The sequence below is a fragment of the Dipteris shenzhenensis genome, chromosome 9 (genome assembly GCF_047967505.1).
Source record: "Dipteris shenzhenensis isolate YYH24624 ecotype China chromosome 9, Dip_SZ_1.0, whole genome shotgun sequence".
NCBI classification, from domain to species: Eukaryota; Viridiplantae; Streptophyta; class Polypodiopsida; order Gleicheniales; family Dipteridaceae; genus Dipteris; species Dipteris shenzhenensis.
In genome coordinates, this window is record NC_141604.1 from 34204613 (window position 1) to 34225514 (window position 20902).

General features: G+C 43.3%; 1 protein-coding gene across 1 annotated transcript in view; it reads left to right on the forward strand.

Annotated features, from left to right (window-relative positions):
• Window positions 1-6655: 6655 nt before the first annotated feature.
• LOC147898554 (Eukaryotic translation initiation factor eIF2A family protein) overlaps window positions 6656-20902 on the forward strand; it is a 35594-nt gene continuing 21347 nt past the window's right edge. Inside the window, exons 1-4 of the mRNA XM_087379697.1 lie at window positions 6656-6825; window positions 6948-7020; window positions 7137-7409; window positions 7541-7727. Coding sequence (XP_087235823.1) covers window positions 6798-6825; window positions 6948-7020; window positions 7137-7409; window positions 7541-7727 — 561 coding nt within the window. The 5' untranslated portion in view covers window positions 6656-6797. The remainder of the gene's footprint in view (window positions 6826-6947; window positions 7021-7136; window positions 7410-7540; window positions 7728-20902) is intronic.

Consider the following 20902-nt stretch of genomic DNA (forward strand, 5'->3'; position numbering starts at 1 on the left):
TGTCAATGTCATAAGATCAAACTTTTAGGGTCTCCACTCTAATTTTGTGGCTCTAGAGTGGTGAAGTTGATCATGATACAAGCACGAGAAGGTTGGTTGCCCTATTGATGACACTTAGGGATCCACATTGCCACTTAATATCCTTGAGCTTGCAATAGCTCCATCTTGATCCCATATTGCTTGTGCCTTTGTCAATTACATATTCTAGAATCTTCAACTTCCCTTGTCTCATCGTAAAATAAAGTGGAGCAAATGTGAGTAGGACCTAGTGTCTCGAGATCTTTTGTTTTTGTTAAGCCCAAGTTGCTTCTGAGAAAGTTGCCAGTGAAAATAATTTGTCATTTTCATTGGAAGGTTCTTGTGTGACTTCATTATTTGACTACCCAATGCTACAACTTCACCTCCCTGTACCTTTTCTTTCAAGGTTGCACTGCCTCCTTCCTCACCTTGGGTAGCTTATGCCAAACTTTAATTGATAATTTTTTTGCCACCTCTTAACAACCATGAAGGTTTTCTCATGAGATCACAAGGCTTATCTGAATCATAAATATTCTTGTAGAGAGAAATATTTGAACCTTAGAAACATAATGCATGACCAGTCGTACCTCTCAAATACCTATGAATCCACTTTGCAGCCATCCAATCTTCTTTATCTAGATTTTCCCCTTCATAAATCTACCCACAACTCCCATTGCATGTGCAATTGTTGAGAGTTCACGCTCAACATCATGTGATCATGTGTGCATAGTACCATCACGTGATCATATGTGCATAGCACTAACCCAATAGAGTGCTATAAAGGAAAGGGTTAGATCCCCTAACCCTAACCCTAATTGGGTTTGTATATATTCTACATTTTCAACTAAATCTAGTGTACAGCTAGTCATTTGTGGTGTGCTCTCTAGCTGTGCCCTCTCTCCTCATCTCCACTCTTCTCCTCTCCCCTCTTCATATTTTGTCATGGTATCAAAGCATGGTTCTACCTTTTGCTAAGGCGCCATCCTTCTTGTGAGAGTGAGATAGTGATTGAGAGATTGAAATCGAGTTTTCTCTTCCGTGAGAGAAATTTTCGTTCATGTAAGAATTCTGTCCATGAGATTGAGAGATTTCCGTTAATCTCCTTCCATTCGATTCATTGTTTCTTGAGAGATCTGCTTTGTGAAATTTCCATTCATTTCTTGAGTTCTTTGTGAGGATTTATCTTCATTCTGCTTATACACCGAGTGAGAGAGTTCTTTTCCTTGCTCTGAGAGAGAGACATTCTATCATATTCTATGAGTGCAATTCTCTAGAGCTTCTTTGACATCATTGTGAGAAATTTTGAGACAGTGGAGAGAGATTTCCTTGTCAATAGAGAGTTTCTTTGAAGAAGAGAGAGATCTTTAGAGCCTACAACATTAAAGGCTCATAATGGCTGCTACCAGTGACTCCATCTACAATAGCTCTATCTGCATAGCTGACTTCTAGATCCCGTGCATAGAGCAACCTAGACTGCACCTCACAATGGGCTCCTCCAAATGAACTGCAACGCAATCAACTCCTATCTATAACATTGGCCATTGCAGCTCCACGCCAACCTCCACATCATAGAGGGGTATCTCCATAGCTCCCACAGTAGACTCTATCGTCGCAGCAACTTCGCCAATAATAGCCTCACAGTTCGGAAGGCCGAGCTGTAGAAGGCTATCGCTAACCATGAAAGGCTCTCTACCAGCCCTCCAACGACCGATTGCTGCTGGCTATAGAGTCCACAATAGCTCCCTCGATGACCAAGCTCCCACACAAGGCCTCCAAGGCCCCAATGCCATTGACGGCAACAACAAGTTGCACCTCTAACAGGCCATGAGTCTCTCCAAAACGACCTCTTTCGAACTATCTTTGCACTAGCAGCCTCCTACGTAGCTGGATCTTCCATAGCAACTCCTTTGACAATACGCCACATCCAAAGCTCACGGGCAGCCAGTGCCCAAAGCTCACGGGTAGTAGTAGAGCTCCTAAGGCTCCAATGCCCATGACGAAGCATCTCCATTCGACCTTCAGAAGTGCCTACGCACGAGCAAAGCTTCTACATAGCCTCCACAAATAGCAATACCGGACACCTCATACGACAAACCTCACAGCAAGGGAACTCTCCATGGTGGCGCCTCCATGAGCCCCACCGTCTCCGCTCCAGACGACGGAATCCTTGGGATTTTGTCGAAATCTCAACGATTTCTGTGCATCTTCAAAAGATTCTGGTCGCCATCCTCTCAACACATGGTGACCCTATCCTCAGGTTAGAGCCTTGGGTCACGCAGCTGACACATGGCAACTGACTGCCATGTCAGCATTATCCATCCACGTCAGCACATTGTGAGAGTGCTCTCAACGGAAGTAGAACGGAAGAGGGAGAGAGAGAAACAGAGAGCCACACAAGTTTTTGGTGGGTGCAGAACACCCTAATCTTCTTTTTTATTCATTTATATATGTGTTTGAGTATTGTACATAACCAGGGTAAAGGCACTGTGACCTTTAAACCCCCACAACCTCCCACTTAAAGGACAATGTGCCTTTAAGGGAGAACAACCAGTAAGCATACTATCCAATGCCCATCAATACACAACAATACTCAAACCACTGACTAGGTAGACTCTTCGTCAACATATATGTAGGCTTATCGTATGTATGAACCTTGACAAGCTCTATGCGCTTGTCCTCAAGTACCTCCCTAATTGAATGGTACCTGACCTCAATGTGTTTGGTCTTTGCATGAACTACCGGATTCTGTGCTAGCTGAATAGCACTCATGGAATCACTATGCAATGTCGGTACACCTATATGAATCCCCAAATCTCTCACTTGCCGATCAAGCCATATAGCCTCCTTGCAACCCTCTGTGGCTGCAACATACTCAGCCTACATACTCAGCCTCTGTGGTAGACAAAGCAACACACTTCTGTGCGCGAGACATCCACAACACTACACCACCTGCAAAGGTGAACACGTAACCAGAAGTGGATCTCCTACTATCCACATGCCCTGCATAGTCTGAATCTGTGTACTCAAGTACATGCATGTCTCCTCTACCAAAGCAGATGCACATCTCCTTGGTACCCTTCATGTACCTCATGATGCACTTAACTGCCTCCCAATGCCTCTTTCCTAGATTAGCCATATACCGACTAACAACTCCCACTGCATATGCAATGTCTAGTCTAGTAGCTATCAGAGCATACATAAGACTCCTAACCATTGATGCATAAGGAACCTTGGCCATCATGGCCCTCTCCGCATCTGATTTAGGACTATTTGTATGACTCAATTTCACATATGGAGGCAATGGAGTACTCACTGCCTTCCCCCCCTCCATATTGAAACGTTGCAATACTTTTGTAACATACTCCTTTTGTGAAAGCCAAAGGAGTTTCCTACTCTGATCACGCGTGACGCGCATACCAAGAATATGACTTGCAAGTCCCAAATCCTTCATATCAAAGGCCTCATGCAACTTGGCCTTTAATGCATCTAGCTCATAAGTATTCTTGCTAGCAATTAGCATATCATCCACATATAGTGCCAGGAGTATCAAGCTATTATCCTTAGCCCTTTTAGAGTAGAGCCAGTGATCAATTTCACTCCTAGGACCCACAGCGGTGTGGGGACGAGTTAATAGAGTTTAGAATTAAAGGGCACATATTGACTCATGTTTGAAAATGCTTGTACAATCTTCTTTTTTTTTTTTTTTTTTTTGGTTGGGGTAATCTTGCAGCTTTTTTTTTTGTTTTTTTGAAACAAGCCGACTTGTATTGCATAACCGGGAGGTACAAAAAAAGGCCACACCAAGGGGTCAACACCCATGGCCCACGCTAAATTTAGCAATTAGACTCATCTCCACACGAGATGATATTTACACCAATAGAAACCCCACCATGTCCTTTAGGGACTGAGCTACCAGTGAATCACTTTTGAACAGGATACTCGAAAAATCTAGCAGTGTATTTCTGCAGTAAACCACCATCGCTGATTCTGTAAAGCCCTAGGGGTGTAGTTTACCAAAAGAAAGTCTATTCAGGACTAACCACACAACTTTAACCACCACAGCTCTGATATACCCAACACACCATTAGGGTAGAATGTAAACCTGAAGTATTACCCAAGACCCCCCGCTTCCAGTTTCCACCCAACCTGAAATTCGACATCAGCTGCGCTTTCCTTATAGCTGCCTCCCTTGCACCATAAAGACCTCATGGCTAGACAATGCCAAAAAACATGAAGGGCATGTTCCATTGCATTTCCACATGTTGCAAAGGGATTGACCACAAATTTTTTCATAAGTTTTGCTCGCAGGGGCAGCCAGTTATGCATCATCTTCCATAAGAAGAAACTGCTCTGTCTCACTTTACAATCCTTCCATACACTATTATGGGCACTCATCCACCATCTAGGGGACCTACGCATGCCCTAAACTTTGTTCAGATCCTGTGCCACTCCAATATTACTCATCAAACCTCTGTAGATTACTCTCATTGCTACCAGTTTATATAAGTAGGTCCTAGCTCTATAAACCACTACTTTGGTCTCAATCTAGCATATTCAACATAGTTTGTTGGCCAGGATTGTGGAACTCTATCCAACACCATGTGAAGGGGATTCTCTTCACGCTGACTCAGCCTAAACTATCCACGAATAAGCTCCAATGGCATCCAATCCCCTTTAGCTCGATCCCACAAGTGAGACCAAGATCTTAGACCCTTCTTGAAAAGATTCCGAGCGCAAGCTACGTTCAGTCGAGCAAATGGAACATCCGCAGCATTAACCGCCTTACCCCACCAAATACCTTCACTAAGGCTTCCATCACCCCGTAGGCCTCCATGGCCTTTCCACTCAAGCCGCAGGCTTTCCAAGCATCCACCAGGCCTGAAACCATGTCAGATCTAGTGATCTTAATGGGAAAGTAAGAAAATAACCTCTCATACTATGAGAGTCCCACCCACATTCCAACTGCCTTGCCCTTACCTCGCTCAATAAACCACTTGGTCATCTCTACCCATGGAATAGAAAGGTTGAACAACTTAGGCAACCATTTCCCAATCAAGGATGTGTTCTTGGATGCTATATCAATGAGTCCCAGCCCCCCCTGCACCTTTGGTAGCTTCAGCGGGGGCCAGGGAATGTAATGCATCCTATGCTTTCCTCCTTCCTCTGCCCAGAGAAAGGCTCATAACATCCTCTCAACCTCTGCCCAGTGAGACTTCCTAAACTTTCAAACTATAGAAACATATGTGGTGGCTACAGACAATACATGATTAATTACAATGACCTGAGCATTCCAGCCCAACAATAGCCCATGCTAATGCCTAAGTTTCTGCAATAGCTTGTCCTTGAACTAGCAAAATCTCTGCTTGACAGAGATACCCAGCCCGATAGGCGCTCCCAAGTATCTGACAACGTGGCCATGAGGGATCCATTCGATCGGTAGCGCCTTTGCCCATTCCGGGAGTGGATCCAGACAAGTTTGCAAGGCAAAGGTTTTTTGCCAACTGCAAATTGAACCTGAGGCATTGCAAAAGACATCCATGATTTGCCTAAGGGTTACCAACCCCATATCATTCTCCTGAGCAAAAATCATGATATCATCAGCAAAAAGCTGAGATGACATATGCTTACCCGAGGGCAGTTTTACCCCTTGCAGGTCCCCTTGTTGGACTGCTCTTTTGATCATATTAATCAGGGGTACCGTGCTAATCGCAAAAAGAAGTGGGGCAATGGGACAACCTTGCTTGATATAACGTTTCAAGTCGAAAGTACCTACCACACCACCGTTAAGACAGAGGATGGCTGAAGCAATGGCAAACAAGGTAGAGATCATTCCAACAAACCTCTCTCCAAAGCCCAGCCTCATCATTACAGCAGTGACAAAATCCCATTGAACTTAGTCATAAGCTTTATCTAAGTCAAGGGCATATACTATACTCTGTTGCCTGGAGGCACATGCATAATCCAAAGCCACAGACACATTCAAAATGTTCTCAAAGTTAGCCCGAGATTTCACAAACTCACATTGCTCCTTATCCACCACCTAAGAGCACACATACCTTATTCTCAATGCCAATGCCTTAGCCATTACCTCCAGTGGTGGGCATAAGCTGTGGTCAACTCTCACACACAACACACACACACAAACCCAACCACATGCTAGGACACCAGGTCCCAACCTCGAAGATTTGAACCCACGAATTTAATTCTCTTTACTTTCTGTGTTTAATTCTCTATCCATGCTAACATGTCATCAACAAGACATGCGTGTCACCTTTGTTTCCCTATCCTAGGTCCCCCGCACCCACACATCCACCCATACATGGCCAACTGTGAGAGGCATAGTCGCCCGTGGCTAGGTAGCAGGGGTCATCCGGAGGGAATCCAAGTTCACAGTGTTCACAGAAAACATATTTCTTAACAAATCACAAGACTGGAGGTTTCAAATATCGAAGGTTTTTCTTGAGAATTTGCGGATTTTAAAGCTGAAATATAGCTGAATCGCCCAAAATTTGGCCCTTATAGAATCGAGGAAATGTTTTTTTAAGAGGTGGAGATGTAAAAAAATGTTGCAGGTTGATTGTATATAGTTTGCAGGTTTACCGTGTGACCACTGACTCGGGGCGGGCACGCGCATATGTAGTGACTCATGGGGATCTGGAATATTCCATTGGGGAATCTCCTCCCTCCATCTTTGAAAGCGTGGAGGAGGTGGCAGAGGTCTTTTTGGAAATATGAATTGGCTCATAGCTAAACTCTGATCCCTGCACCTGCCCAAATCTATGGCGTCTCCTCCTCTCAGCTTCTTTGGTAAGAGCTTTTCTCGCCCTCTGCAATCAATTTCTTTCAATCCTTAGCTTTACAACATAGTCCTCTTGCATCCTAGAAAATCTTTGCATCATCTTCCTCATGCTTTGTATAAATTTTTGCAGTCAGAGGCCCTGAAGGGTTGTCGTTGCTGTCTGGGCCTCCCTTTGATGGAGAGCCTGCCGCTCAACTTAGCAGGTAAGACATTAATCGACGCACAGACTCCTTGATGAGCCTTTGTAACTCAAAAGTTTGCACTCCTTTGTTACTCAAAAGTTTGCACTGTCAAAATTCGTTTTTTATTGAGTATACAGGATATCATGTGCATCGGCACGGTTTAGTGACGACGGCAGTAAGTTAGCTGTAACCACAGCCGATGCTGTGAACATTTATGACACGAGCAGTGGCTCACAGATCCGATCATTCAAGTTAGCTGCGGTGAAAGCTGCTATTTTCTCGCCGAAGGGAACGTTCCTGCAAACCTTTGAGCCACCAACTCAACAGCAGAAAAATGTCACTCTTTGGAATATTATGACAGGAGATATTGTCTTCCAACAATTTCAGAAAACCTTTTCAAAGTCTGCTTGGTGTGTTCCTCAACCTTTCCATATGTGTCTCATTCCGATCTTTTGGACCATCAGGCATCTGTATCACAATGGTATGTATACGTGTTCACAATTTGCACATTAAATGCCATCTTATTTGGTTCCATGTTCAGGCCAACCATTCAATTTAGTGATGATGAAACCATGGCCTGCCGGTTGGTAACAAACGAGGTCCATTTTTTTGACCCTGGGGATTTCTCTAAGGGCATAGTGGATAGGCTTCGGCTTCCAGGTATTGCAAGTGTACAGCTTGCTATGTCACCTCCCACGCATGTTGCTGCATATGTGCCCGAGATGAAGGTTCCTCTCTCTCTCTCTCTCTCTCTCTCTCTCTCTCTCTCTCTTTTCCCCCCGTGTGTGCGCACATGCGTGCAAGCCTGTCTTTCTCTGTCTTAATTAGCAGGCTCTAGAACTTAACTCCCCAATGGAGGAGAGCATTAGTCTTTTTATGATGAGGATTTATGACATATTAGCTATGTTTACTCCTTCAAACGTTTTATGAATCAACGCAGGACTGCTGACGGTCAGTTATATTTTTAAGAGAGCAAGTTGGGCATGTTCCTGGATTCATATATATATATATATATACGTATATATTGCAATGTACTTAACCCGACATCCAGCCCTCTTTGCCTTAAAGCATAAGTATATCGTTACATTCTTAACCCGACATCCATCCTCAGGGACCTTGCTGCAAAAACTATGATATCTGACAACAAGCCCCTCCATGGCATGAGTTAACCCTCTAAAATACATTAGAATGTAGATCCGAGAAGGATATCCGTGCAGTTGAACTATCTTAGCTTAGTTTATATTATCCCTCTCTTTGGGTGATGGCATTTCCCACAATCTGAGAGCACCTTTATGGGTTCTACGAAATGCATTGGACCTACAGTGTCCAATGTATGCAAGTGTACTACTTACAAACAGTGGAAGACTTGCATTGCTTGTTGGAAAGGTCACCTCCCCATCTGTAAGCCTCCATATGAGGAGAGCGTGGGGGAGGGAGACCTAGGGCAGAACATGCCCAGAGAAAAGCATGTGGGCAGCAAGCAAAGGGAACACACCTGTAGTCAAGGTGGCTGCAACAGATGGCGCCAACAACAGGAGCAGATGGCGAGGCATTCAGCATCAGGTTCTGGCCTTGAAGAGGGTGGATCTGGAACAGCAGACATGGTGGGGTATCCCAGGTAAAAGGCTCCTATATGCTGAGCTCATTAGCAGGGGCTTGAAGGTGTCGCAGCAGATGGCGGGATCCGTGGGCAGGCTGATGGCCTGCAACAGGCCTTAGAGGTGGTGCGATATGATGGGGCAGGGATCACCTTGGATCAGTTAAGTGACAAGGCTGGTTGGGGCTGGTTAAGCCAGCCAACCAGGCCTTGGAAAGACTGGTTAAAAGGGCACAATGAAACAAACAGCCATTTTGGGCATGCTGGGTCGGTCCACATACCAGCCATCTGGGCGTATACAAGGAGGGCATTTAGCCCTCAGTTCTCATCCAGCCTAGCAGCTTTGGGAGGAGCAGAAAGAAGCAGCATATCCAGCATCCTTGGGCCTCTACACAGGAGAGAGGTGTTGCTGCAGACTTAGCTTCAGGGAGAGGCTGAACCTAGACTGTCTTCTAGGGCAGAAGGTTGCTGAGATCATTCTGGATGGAAAGTCTACAGAAGCTCGAGGTGGAGCATGCGGGCTGGAGTCTAGAGATAGCCGGCAGATAGGACACCACAGGGCGACGCAAGCTACCTTGGTTGGAACTTGGCACTAGCATCTTCTATGGCATTAGCAGCTCAGGGCGATTAGAGATGTTGGTACGCGCGTACATGCGGGTGGTTTGAGAGATTGGTATATAGACAGGCTGCCACCCTTCCAGTGCAGCATTGACGCTCCATTTGTCTCGTTCTGGGGAACCGAATTCAACCCAATCATCCAGGAGGATCTCTTACAGCTACACACATTCAAGACTTGGCTAACACACGCATAGCTCCCTGTGAAGCTCAGCTTCTATCGGGACCACTGCTTGCACATTTCAGCGGAGGGTTTCATCATTCCACTGGGGTATACCCAAATCCACCTATCACATTCACTCAGGATTGCCCTTGGACAATTACTTGTGTCATCGCACTGACTCCGTATCGAGAGCAGGCGAGCAGAGGGGATACCCAAGGAGAGTCCTATTTGCACATTGTGTGAGCACCATGAGGTGGAGTCAGAGGAGCACTTTTTCTTCCGTTGCCTAGTCTACTATGAGATTCGTGGACGACACCATTGCCTTTTCAGAGACGGATTCAAGGGTCTCTCTAGACTCCTCCCATACCTAGATTAGAGATGCCCGGTAGCTTTTATTCATGAGACGGTCCGGCATAGTGATTGTCTCATCAGATTGAGGAGTAGGAGCAGGGGACCGTGCATGGCACATCCCATAGTACGATTACAAAGTCTTTTCAGGTAGAGCAGGTTGCCCTCCTAGCCACAGATAGCAGGAGAGGTAGAGACCTTGAGACCGAGATGCGGTAACCCGACATAGGACAAACGCATAGATCACACTCATTGACATCTCCTCTATTTTCAGATTTGGGGTGCAGCCGATCGAGGTTACTGTGGCGCTCGTCAAGCGTCAGGTAGCGGTCAGGAGGGCATGGCAGATTACTCATCCAGATAGCAGACAACAATCCATTACGGGTTTCTTGCCTACACTACCTAGGCGGTCATCGGGTGTATCTTGACGTTTTGTATGCCTATTGTATTGTATTGGATTAGATTGCATCTCCACATGAGGATGATGACACCAGGATGGCTGTATATGATTATGGTGGACATGTACGATGATATCACTGACTACGTCTACACAGTTTTCTAGTATGGGTTAGAATGTTTGCGTAGTAGCTCCACCCTTTTTGTAGAGAAGGGGGTAGGGACAGATTTGGAGAAAGGGGGATAGAGGAGCAGAAGGGGGAGAGAGAGAGGGGGAGAGGGAGAGGAAGGGTAGGAGAGAGAGAATGAGGTAGGAAGAGAGGGAGAGATTGAGAGGGAGCAGGGAAGAGAGAGAGAGAGAGTGAGTGAGCGTAGGCAGGAAGGAGGAAGGGAGAGTAGATAGGATTACATGTCACATCAAAAAGTACATAGTAGGGGATGGATGGAGACTTATATAGTCCCTACACATTTTCCCCCTAAAGGGCCTCTAACTTGGCCTCTTTTTCCCCTTCATTATAGCCATCCCTTCCCATAGGTGCAGCAAACAGCAAATAATAATCAGCCCGGTAGGAGATAGGGGTTGTCCTCGACAATGCTCTCTGGCTGCCATGAGTTCTCATCCTCAGGGAGTCCTTGCCACTTGATAAGATACTCGGTGTAGACTTTGTTTCGGAGTACGTGATCCCTGAAACCCATGATGCACTCTGGAACATAGAGTATGTGGCCCTCCTCATCCATAGGTGGTAGCTCAGGAAGGACTTGGACATGCTGTCCGACATGTGGCTTCAGCAGGGACACATGGAAAACATTATGAATCCTGGAGGTCCTGGGTAGCTCCAACTCATACGCCACCTCGCCAACTTTGTGGATGATCCTGTAGGGACCATAATACTCTCCAAGTCATTTCTTGCTTGCTGATTTTTTACAGCCATGTCTGCAACTAAAGATGGCATACCCACTGTGCATCCATACATAGCCTCGAACGGGCTCATGCCAATAGAGATGTGCTTGGTATTGTTGTAACAAAATTCAGCAAGTGCCAACCACTTATCCCAAGATTTCTGTGTGTCATGACAGAAATGCCTCAAATACTCCTCCAGTTCACCCTTTCTGACTGTCCATCCGTCTCAGGGTGGTAAGTAGTGCTAGGTGCAAGAGAAGTACCGACTGCTGTAAATAATTCCTGCCAAAAGTGACCCATAAATTTTGCATCTCTGTCGCTGACAATCTCCTGAGGGAAACCATGATGCTTAAAAACATGCTCGATGAACTGCCAAGCAACCTGTGATGCTGAATAACGGGTCTTAGTGGGTATGAAATGGGCCTGCTTTGTCATTCTGTCAACCACCACAAAAATGCTATCCCATCCTGCTCTGTGGAAGGCAACCCTGTGATGAAATCCCTAGCAATGTGAGTCCCTTTGGCTTCTGGAATAGGTAATGGCTGCAAGAGACCCGCGGGTAGCCGGCTGTCCACTTAATTTTGCTGGCAGGGCAAACATTCATTGACAAATTTAACTACATCCCGCCACAAGCCATCCCAGATAAAGCTCTGTTTGACCTTTTCATATGTCTTAGTAATACCCGCATGTCCTGCCACATAAGATGAGTGCATTTCCTGTAAGACGAGCAGTCGGTACTTTGAATCTGGCACCAAATAAATTCTGTCCTTGCACCACAACAGCCCATTACGTAGCTTAAATTCAGCATGCCTCTGGCTCGATGGCCTCTGTAACTCCACAAGCTGCCTTAGAATCCTGCATGTATTCTTCCTGAATACCATGAATCCACTCCTGGTAGATGGTAGCAATGGCAGACAAACTGCAAGCCCACATATGGGATAAGGCATCTGCAACCACGTTTTCTTTCCCTTTCTTGTACTTGATGTCGAAATCATAAGACTGAACCTTAGCCAGCCACCTCTTCTACTTCATTGACAAGTTGGGCTGCGTAAGGATATACCCGAGTGTCCTATGATCTGTCTTAACCTTGATTTTGCTACCATACAGGTAGTGGTGCCATTTTTCGAAAGCATGGAGGATAGCCAACATTTCCTGATCATACACATGATAATCTAGTTCCTTGGCATCCAATTTCCTGCTTTCAAAAGCAATTACCCCGTGTTCCTGTCTTAGCACAACCCCTAATCCTTTGCCACTGGCATCTGCCTCCACAATGAAAGTACGTGAAAAATCAGGGCATACCAACATAGGAGCATGAGTGAGGGCAAATTTCAGGTCTTCAAAGCTGCGCTGTGCATGTGTAGACCACATAAAAGCATCCTTCTTCAAAAGGTCTGTCAGAGGGGCTGCCCTCTTGGCAAACTTGCGAATAAAGCACCTATAGAAGGAACTTGCAAATAAAGCGCTTGTAGAAGGAAGCAAGACCTAGAAATCCTCTCAACTGAGTAGGGTTGCGTGGTTGCGGCCAATCCTCAATGCATTTCACCTTTGCAGGATCCACTCGAATGCCATCCTTGCTCACAATGTGACCAAGATGCTCAACCTCTTGTGCCATAAAAGTGCATTTGCTGGCTTTAGCATAAAGCTAATGCAACCTCAAAATTTCCAGCAGTTGCTTGACATGTCTGATGTGCTCCTGCTTATCCTTGCTGTAAATGAGGATGTCATCAAAAAATACCAGCACATATTTTTTTTTTCAAGAAATACCAGCACATATTTGAAAAGGAGAGGCTGCAAAATCTTGTTCATGAGTGCCTAGAAGGTAGTTGGTGCATTGGTCAATCCAAAAGGCATCACCTTGAACTCATACAATCCCCTCACTGTGCGAAAGGCTGTCTTGTGCTCATCCCCAGTTTTCATTCTAATCTGATGATAGCCGGACCTCAAATCAATCTTAGTGAAGAACTGAGCACCCTTGAGTTCATCTAAGAGGTCATCTATCCTGGGGATGGGAAACCTGTTTTTGATGGTGACCTTATTCAAGTCTCTGTAGTCAGTGCACATATGGTAAGAACCATCCTTCTTTTTCACCAGGAGCACAGGGGATGCAAAGGATAAGTGCTATGAGTGATGAAACTCTTCTGAAGTAAGTCCCTCACTTGAGTTGCCACTTCTTCCCGTTCTACCTTAGAGAGTCGGTATGGGGCCTTATTGATTGGCTTACTGCCAGGTTCCAGGACTATGGTGATGGCAAATCAGCAAACACATCTGCAAACTTTGAGAGAAATCTCTGCATATCACAATCATCAACACGGGGAGTGCCACCCTCTTTAGTTACTGACACATTTAATGCATATGTGGTGCTGCCCCCTTGAGCTCTCTGGCCAACTGCCTTGCTGAAATGACCTGCAGTTTAGGAGCTGCAATACCATGCAATGTAACTGATCCATCCCTGTGGACAAAGCTGAGTGTTAAGGCATTGAAATCCATGCTGATTTTGCCCAGTGATTGCAACCAATCACAGCCCAGGACAACATCTATTGGGCCCATGTCAAGTGCCAACAGATCACCAGCAAATGTATAGTCATCAGAGAACTTAATCTTTGCATCTTGGCAATGAGATCTACTGATCATATGCTGTCCATTGGCCACTTCTACTCTCAGCCCATGGTCTATCTCAGTAGCAATCAGTCCCACCCTCTGTAGGGTCTTGCAGCTAACAAAACTGTGGGTGCTACCGCTGTCCACCAACACATGCACAATCCTGCCATTAATCATCCTTGTTAATCTGATAGTATCAACATCTTTGGCACCCATCAGGGCATGCATGGAAATAGTATAAAGTGTTGGCTGGGCACCCCAATAAACCTCATCCTCGTTCACAGGAGCATTATCACCTGCATCTTCACGTGCATAAAAAGGTATTGCATCGTGATGCTCCACAGAAAAGAGTGTTGGCCTACGGCCTCTCATGCCACCAGTGGGCAGAATCTCATACGAATGCGAAGCATGAGTGTCATGCGCAGTAGCACCACCAGGATCAAAAGGAAAGTTAGTGCCCTTCGTGGCTCCAGTGTCAGGAGCCTCATCTGCATCATGTGTATTTACCATCTCATCCTGAGATGTATTCAAAGACCCTGGGGCATCAAACAAATCCGCGTCATCTGAGAGGTCAATGATCATGCTGAGCTTGGCAGTACCACTGTTGCGCATCTTGCACACATTCGTGTGCTCAGGTGTCCATTTCTCGCCACATTTAAAACATAAGTTGGCCTCTAAGTCCATTCAAAAGAGAGTTTGTTTGAGTATACTTGTGCTTTCCAAGTTAGAAATGTATTTTTGCCTCTTTGTAGAAACGATACATAAGTGTAAAGGGCCATTTAGCTTTTTATGTTTTAAATAAGAGAGAGTTTCTAGTTTTTTGGAAGATTTTGTTTCTTGACTTGCTTGTTTATTTTTGCTTAGTCACCTGCTTCATTTCTTCTTTATTTCTTGTTTTCATTCTCTTTTGTTTTTTTGACGTATTTTAGTAAGCACTGGGTTTGCCCAAGAGACTCCGCGGGTCTTTAGAAACCCAGTATAGCTGCTTATGCTTGGGCACTGACGACGACATAAGTGTTGCTTTGCTTGCTAAGTATGTCTTCCTTTTGTTTTTCATTAAAGTTTTTGTTTACCTCTTTTTTCTTCTCTTTCATTTTCTCTTTTATATTCTTTGTAGATTTTTGATCTTTAGAACAACAAAAAATCTAAATTTGTATGATTAGACTTATTCTAGTCTTACAAAGGTATATTTTTCTATCACCTTAGCGGACATGCAAATTCTTTGAATTTTCATCCAAGTGGTGATCAGCTATTCAACTACATCGTTTTATCTTACGCGGGTGCAGAAGCCCCAACAGCTAATCTTATTCTCATTTATTCTTATTATTATTTCAATTCTTTTCTTTTTGTTTATTTTTTTAAAAAATTTTAATTCTCTCTCTCTCTCTCTCTCCCCCCCTTAATTTTATTTTATTTTTAATTTTATTTCTTTAAAAAGTGTGCTTTTGAGTTTAGTTTTAGTTGCTCTCCTTGGTTTATTTCACTGTATGACCGCTTTATTATTTATTTATTTTTTAAATTATTGGTAACTTTTCTTTTCTCTTTCTCTTTCTTTGGTGCTTCTAGGTTGATTAAGCTCTTATAGTGGCCTTGGGGCCCTGGCTAACCCTAACTGTAATCGCCAGTTTGGGGGTATATTGGCATTAGCGATACATGCTTTGATGAATTCGCCTTTTGGAAACCAACAGGGCAATCTCCTAGGATGTCATCTGGCTCGTGTGACATTCCCTTGTAGTAGTAAGGGAGGAGTTACCTTGGGACGAGTAATGACTGTGCAAGCAAGCCCTCCCCTAAATACTAGTCTCGTTCCTGCTAGAGTTAGGGGATATAGCAAGGGAGAAACTGCCTTGGGATGGGCAGGGAGAGTGCAAGCAAGTTCCCCAATGTTGGATCGTTTGACCTCACCCAACAACATTGGAAATTCTAGTGATGGTCTTGTTTCTTTGGTAGGTGATTTAGTTGGGTCTAGCTCGGTAAATCAAAACAAAAAAGTTAGAAGAAACATATATAGAGAAAGGTATAACTTTTTAGCTAGGTCAAACATGAATAATCTTCATGATTTTGGGGAAGGTAACATTAATTGGTCTAACTTTAAGGCTTTGTTAGTTAGCACTCATTATACTAATAATAACATAAGAATTCTTAATAAACTAAGACGTCTTAGAAACAAGCATCTCAAGACTTCTGTTTCTATTAGTCCTATTCATGCCACACAAGTAATTTATGTTGTCTATAACATACATAGTAGTAATATGCTTTATGTAGGACAAACCTATAGGATAGCTTTTATTCGTTTTCAAGAACATGTTAGGGAGGCTAGAAAAGTTCATAGGAAGAATTCCTTAATTGAGAATTCAAAACCCTTATATGCAGCAATGGCAAAGTCTAGTTTCGAGTCTTTTCGTTGCTTTCCCATTGAGCATATAGAGGGCCATTTTAATAATGCCAAGGACTTTTACAAGGCTGCTCGTCCTCGTGAATTGTTTTGGATGAGAACTTTACACACTTTCTTCCTAAGAGGTTTTAATTTGGAAGGAAAATCAACTCTTCATAAAAATAAATGAACCTCTAAAAAGAACCCTTTGATGTGGAGAACTCATATCAAGCCCTTTAACATTCCTCATTACCAACATAGTCATACACCTAACATCGTATGGAAACCTAAAGTTATGTTACGAGGTTGTCCTAGCTCTCCTGCAATCTCACATGTAGTTCGTGCTCCCTCACTTCCTCTTCCTCCATTTCCTCCTCCTTTAGTTCCTTTAACTTCCTCAGTTCCAAGAGTTTTTGCTTCTCGAGACTATAAAAGAAGACTACTCTACCTAGATAGATTAACGTCACTAGGTCTTTTTTCAATAAGAGTTTTTGAGAAATATAATGTCAAAGTTCTTTTTAAACTTCAATACACCTTGGAAAACTTCTCTTTTGAGGATTTGAATCTAAATAAGCTCCATTATATACAACTTAAAACTTCATTGGATCGCTTCTTAAAAGTAAAAGCTTCCTTTCAAAGCAAAGAAGTCTATCTAAATAAGGAACTCTTGATTTGTATTTTTACTTCTCCCTCACTTGACAAGATAGGCTTAAACTCCATTTTGAAGTCTCCTGAAGTAATGGATTCTCTCCCTCATTTTGTGAGAAGAATTTGGAAGCATCCAGTAGTAGCTTGGAAGTATGCAAAAACTTTAGAACAAAAGGCTTTCAACTATGGAGAGATAGGTAAAAGGCTTTCAGAGCATTCAAAATCTTCTATCCTTAAAGAACCTTGTTGTTGTAAAAGTAAGAGATTCCAAAGCTTTATTGATGCTGATTTAGGACATGTAGTCACAGCTAGTAACCTAAGAGACCTTTTCATGAAAGGCACGAAATTTCGATTGTACTCTTTTAAAGAGTCTTGCCTTTTAAAAGCTATCGATAAGGGAATCTCAAAGTTTGTTTTGCAATTAGAAGAATGTTTAGGAGTTAAAAATATCTTATCAGAATGGAAAGGGAAGATTTTGAAGAAAGTTACTTTGAAACTAGAAGAAGTCCCTTCGGTTAATTGCTCAAAGAAAAGTAACCATCTTTCTAAAGAAGATGAAACTCTTCTTTGAAAATTCCATAGGAATTTTGTCATTTCTTATGTGGACAAATGTTCCAATAACTTTGTTTTTATTTGCATAAAGTTTTACTTAAAATGTCTTTTGAGAGAAGTGAACTTGTCTGCCAAAACTTACGCCCTACCTTAGTTTCTCAAAAGGATTTGATCTCAAAACATTAGAGTTTTTGCAAGTCTTTTGGATTTGTTTGCAATCCAAGCATACCTTTTCTTTGTGCTGCTTGGAAGTTTCACTAAACTCTAAAAAAGCCAAGATTTATTGTAGCTGCTTGTGAGACTTCTTTGACGGATGTCTCTAAATGGCTAAGCTACTACTTCAAAGCCATGTTGCCTAGTGTCCATGAACTTTGGAGGGACTTATTAAAAGAGGCAGATGTCCCCTCGCACTCAAGCTGGATTTTAAATGACTCTGTAGGAGTCATTCCTGTTGTAAAATTTTTTAATTCCTCTCGAAGTATTCAGGAAAAAGAGTCTCCTATTCTCCTTCAAACCTATGATCTTACCATGCTTTATACAAAGATCGAGCTGGAAGACCTGAAGTTTAGAATTAAAAAGCTAGTGGCTGAAGTTTTCAAGCTGAGATTTGACAAAGATAGATGCAAAGTGCTAAAAGTTGAGAAAACAGCCTTATGCTTTGACTTTTTGTGGCTAAAAAATAAAGATCATGACATAGGTTCTAAAAAGAAAAGACACACAAAGGTAGTAAGTGTGGAAGATATTTACTCTTGGATAGATTTTCTTTTAGATAATCTTTACATCACAATAGGTGATTCTTTGTTTCAACAAGTTATAGGAATCCCTATGGGCACTAATTGTGCCGTCTTTTTAGCAAACTTTTATCTTTTCACTTATGAATTTGAGTTTATGCAACGTCTTATTTCTATCAATACCTGCCCTATCATTTTACATAAGCTTAGTTAAGTTAGGCGTTTTATAGATGATTTATTTGTACCAGGTGTTCCTAACTTTCAAGACTTTATGTACAAAGACGCTAGAGCTTTTGGAGAAGGAATCTATCCTCGTGACTCTTGTGAACTGAACTGCACTTCAAGAGGGGATTCTTGTGTTTTCTTAGATCTTAGACTTTCTCAATCTACCATAGGATTAGAGGTTGATATATACGATAAACGTGAACAACCTGAATATAGTGGTTTACACATTATAAAAATGCCTCACATTGACTCAAACATTTCTGATTTGGCAAAATATGGAGTCATTTCTTCCCAATTCCATAGATTTTCTCGCCTTTGTATAACTAAGGAGTCTTTTATCACTCAATGTAGTAATTTGATCACTTTACTATTACACAAGAGGTATAATCCAAGGAAAATAATGAAAAAAAGTTCGCACATTCTTAGATATGAAGTCTTTTATCTATAGTGTATCGGTCTTAGGTATGTTTAGAATGATTGAACATAAGCTGAAAACAAAAAACGGGGAGCTGAATAGCCCATTTTTCTTTTAGTTTCAAAAGAGAGTTTGTTTGAGTATGCTTGTGCTTTCTAAGTTAGAAATGTATTTTTGCCTCTTTGTAGAAACGATACATAAGTGTAAAGGGCCATTTAGCTTTTTATGTTTTAAATAAGAGAGAGAGTTTCTAGTTTTTTGAAAGATTTTGTTTCTTGACTTGTTTGTTTATTTTTGCTTAGTCACCTGCTTCGTTTCTTCTTTATTTCTTGTTTTCATTCTCTTTTGTTTATTTGACGTATTTTAGTAAGCACTGGGTTTGCCCAAGAGACTCCGCGGGTCTTTAGAAACCCGGGCACTGACGATGACATAAGTGTTGCTTTGCTTGCTAAGTATGTCTTCCTTTTGTTTTTCATAGAAGTTTTTGTTCAACCCTTGGATGAAACGCAGCAGCTTTCCCTTTTCCGATACATCCTGCACAAACAGGGAAAGCCTCCAAAAACGTTGCAAGTACTCTTGGACCGTACTGATCTGTGACAAGGCATAAAATTCAGCCAAGTATTGATCCAACACGAGTGGAGATACAAATGTGGTGACCATTAATTCTTTGAAACCCCTCCAAGTGGTTGGTTTTTGAGGCGAATCCCTCATGTATCGCCACCATGTGTGGGCATAGTCTTGCATATGCATACCTGCAAAAATGATGCGCTCCTCCTCAGACTTGGGGTAGAAGTGGAAATAGTCTTCTAGCTTCGTGAGCCACTCCTCCAACTCATTGGGAGTGCGAGTGTCCCCTTTAAACTTATGAACTGTGAGTTTGTCCTTCATATCCTTGGCTGCATAATTCTTGTGTGTATAGCGTCTTGAAGTGCGGGCATCATCACGCTTGAGGTTCACATAATCGGAGAAGTTTGATGGCCTCAGGTAGGGCCCTGTATGAACGCAAAGAATTTGCCAACATGTCATCAAAAGTGGCTTGCTGCCCACCACCAACCCCCTGCTGTGTAGAAGCTGTTGCCATCTGATGCACTGGCTGCGTCTGGCTAAATGTGCTCGTTGGTGGAGCGATAGGTGCATGAACTCCGGGCTGGGTCTCTCTGCCAAATGCATCTTTTCGGAATGATGGCATACCAAAGGGCTGAGAAGAGGACTGACCTCTCTCCTAGGGGTATGGGCTGTCATATAAACCCAAGCCAACTCTAGGCATACGTGTTGGTCTGGATACCAAGGGAGCACTAGCCGGATGCACATCAACGAGTCTGCCCAAAAGAGACAGCTCAGCCTGCATAGATGTAGAAAGCTGAGAGCCAAAAGATGGCATGACATCCTGCAAGAAGGTGCTCTGTGGCACAGAAAATGCATCATCTATGTCCAGATAATTCCCAAGCTGGGGTACATGCAATGGTCTAGAAGACTGATGCTCATAGGCACGACGGGCATCTGCCATAAAACCCCTGCGTGGAGCAGACCAAACCTCCTAATTGTCTGAATGGTCCCCTTGCTGGGGTGCGGGTTGCTTACCCTTATCTTGCATAGCAATGGCAGATGTGATCTGCTGACCAATCGGCTGTCCCATTTGGACAAGAGCCGTATCTTGCATAGCCATGGTTGTGGTAAGCTGATGACTGAACTCCTGTCCTATCTGGCGGAAAGCACTCTGGAGCATAGAAGAAAGGGCATCCAGAAACTGCCTCTGCGCTGCTTGCACTTCTCGGGATGCAGGAGAGAGAGGCTGAGTGGAAGGAACCTCTGCACCACCAGTGGATGCAACCACTGTGGCAGGCACTTGCTCATACTGAGAAGCCTCATCAGAGTCATGCGATATATCACGAGGAGCACGCTTCGGTGCCATTGTGATTGGTCCTTGAGAGAGAGCCGAATGTAGGCAAGGAGAAATGGATAACAAAAACCCTGTTGTAATGAGCCCCTGAGATAGTGTATGGAAAACATGAAAATGTTGATGGAGAGGCTTAGAAGAAAGGTCGTTGAAGAAGCTTCAAAACGGAGCCAAAATGATCCCAAACGGGCTCTGAAAGACCCCTTAAAGAAGCTGAAAAGTGGGCTTTTTCCTCTTTTTTTTAATTTAAAAATATTAAAAAAAAAATTAATTGGGGGGGGGTTCCCTAAGTCACCTAAGACAGTTAGTACAGCTTTAAACTAAGACCTTTAGGACACTGTCTTAGACCAAACTGACCCAACCTTTAACCTTAGTTAGTACTAACCTAACCTACACACCAACTAACTAAACCTAACTTAGCTAACCAGACCTACTAACCT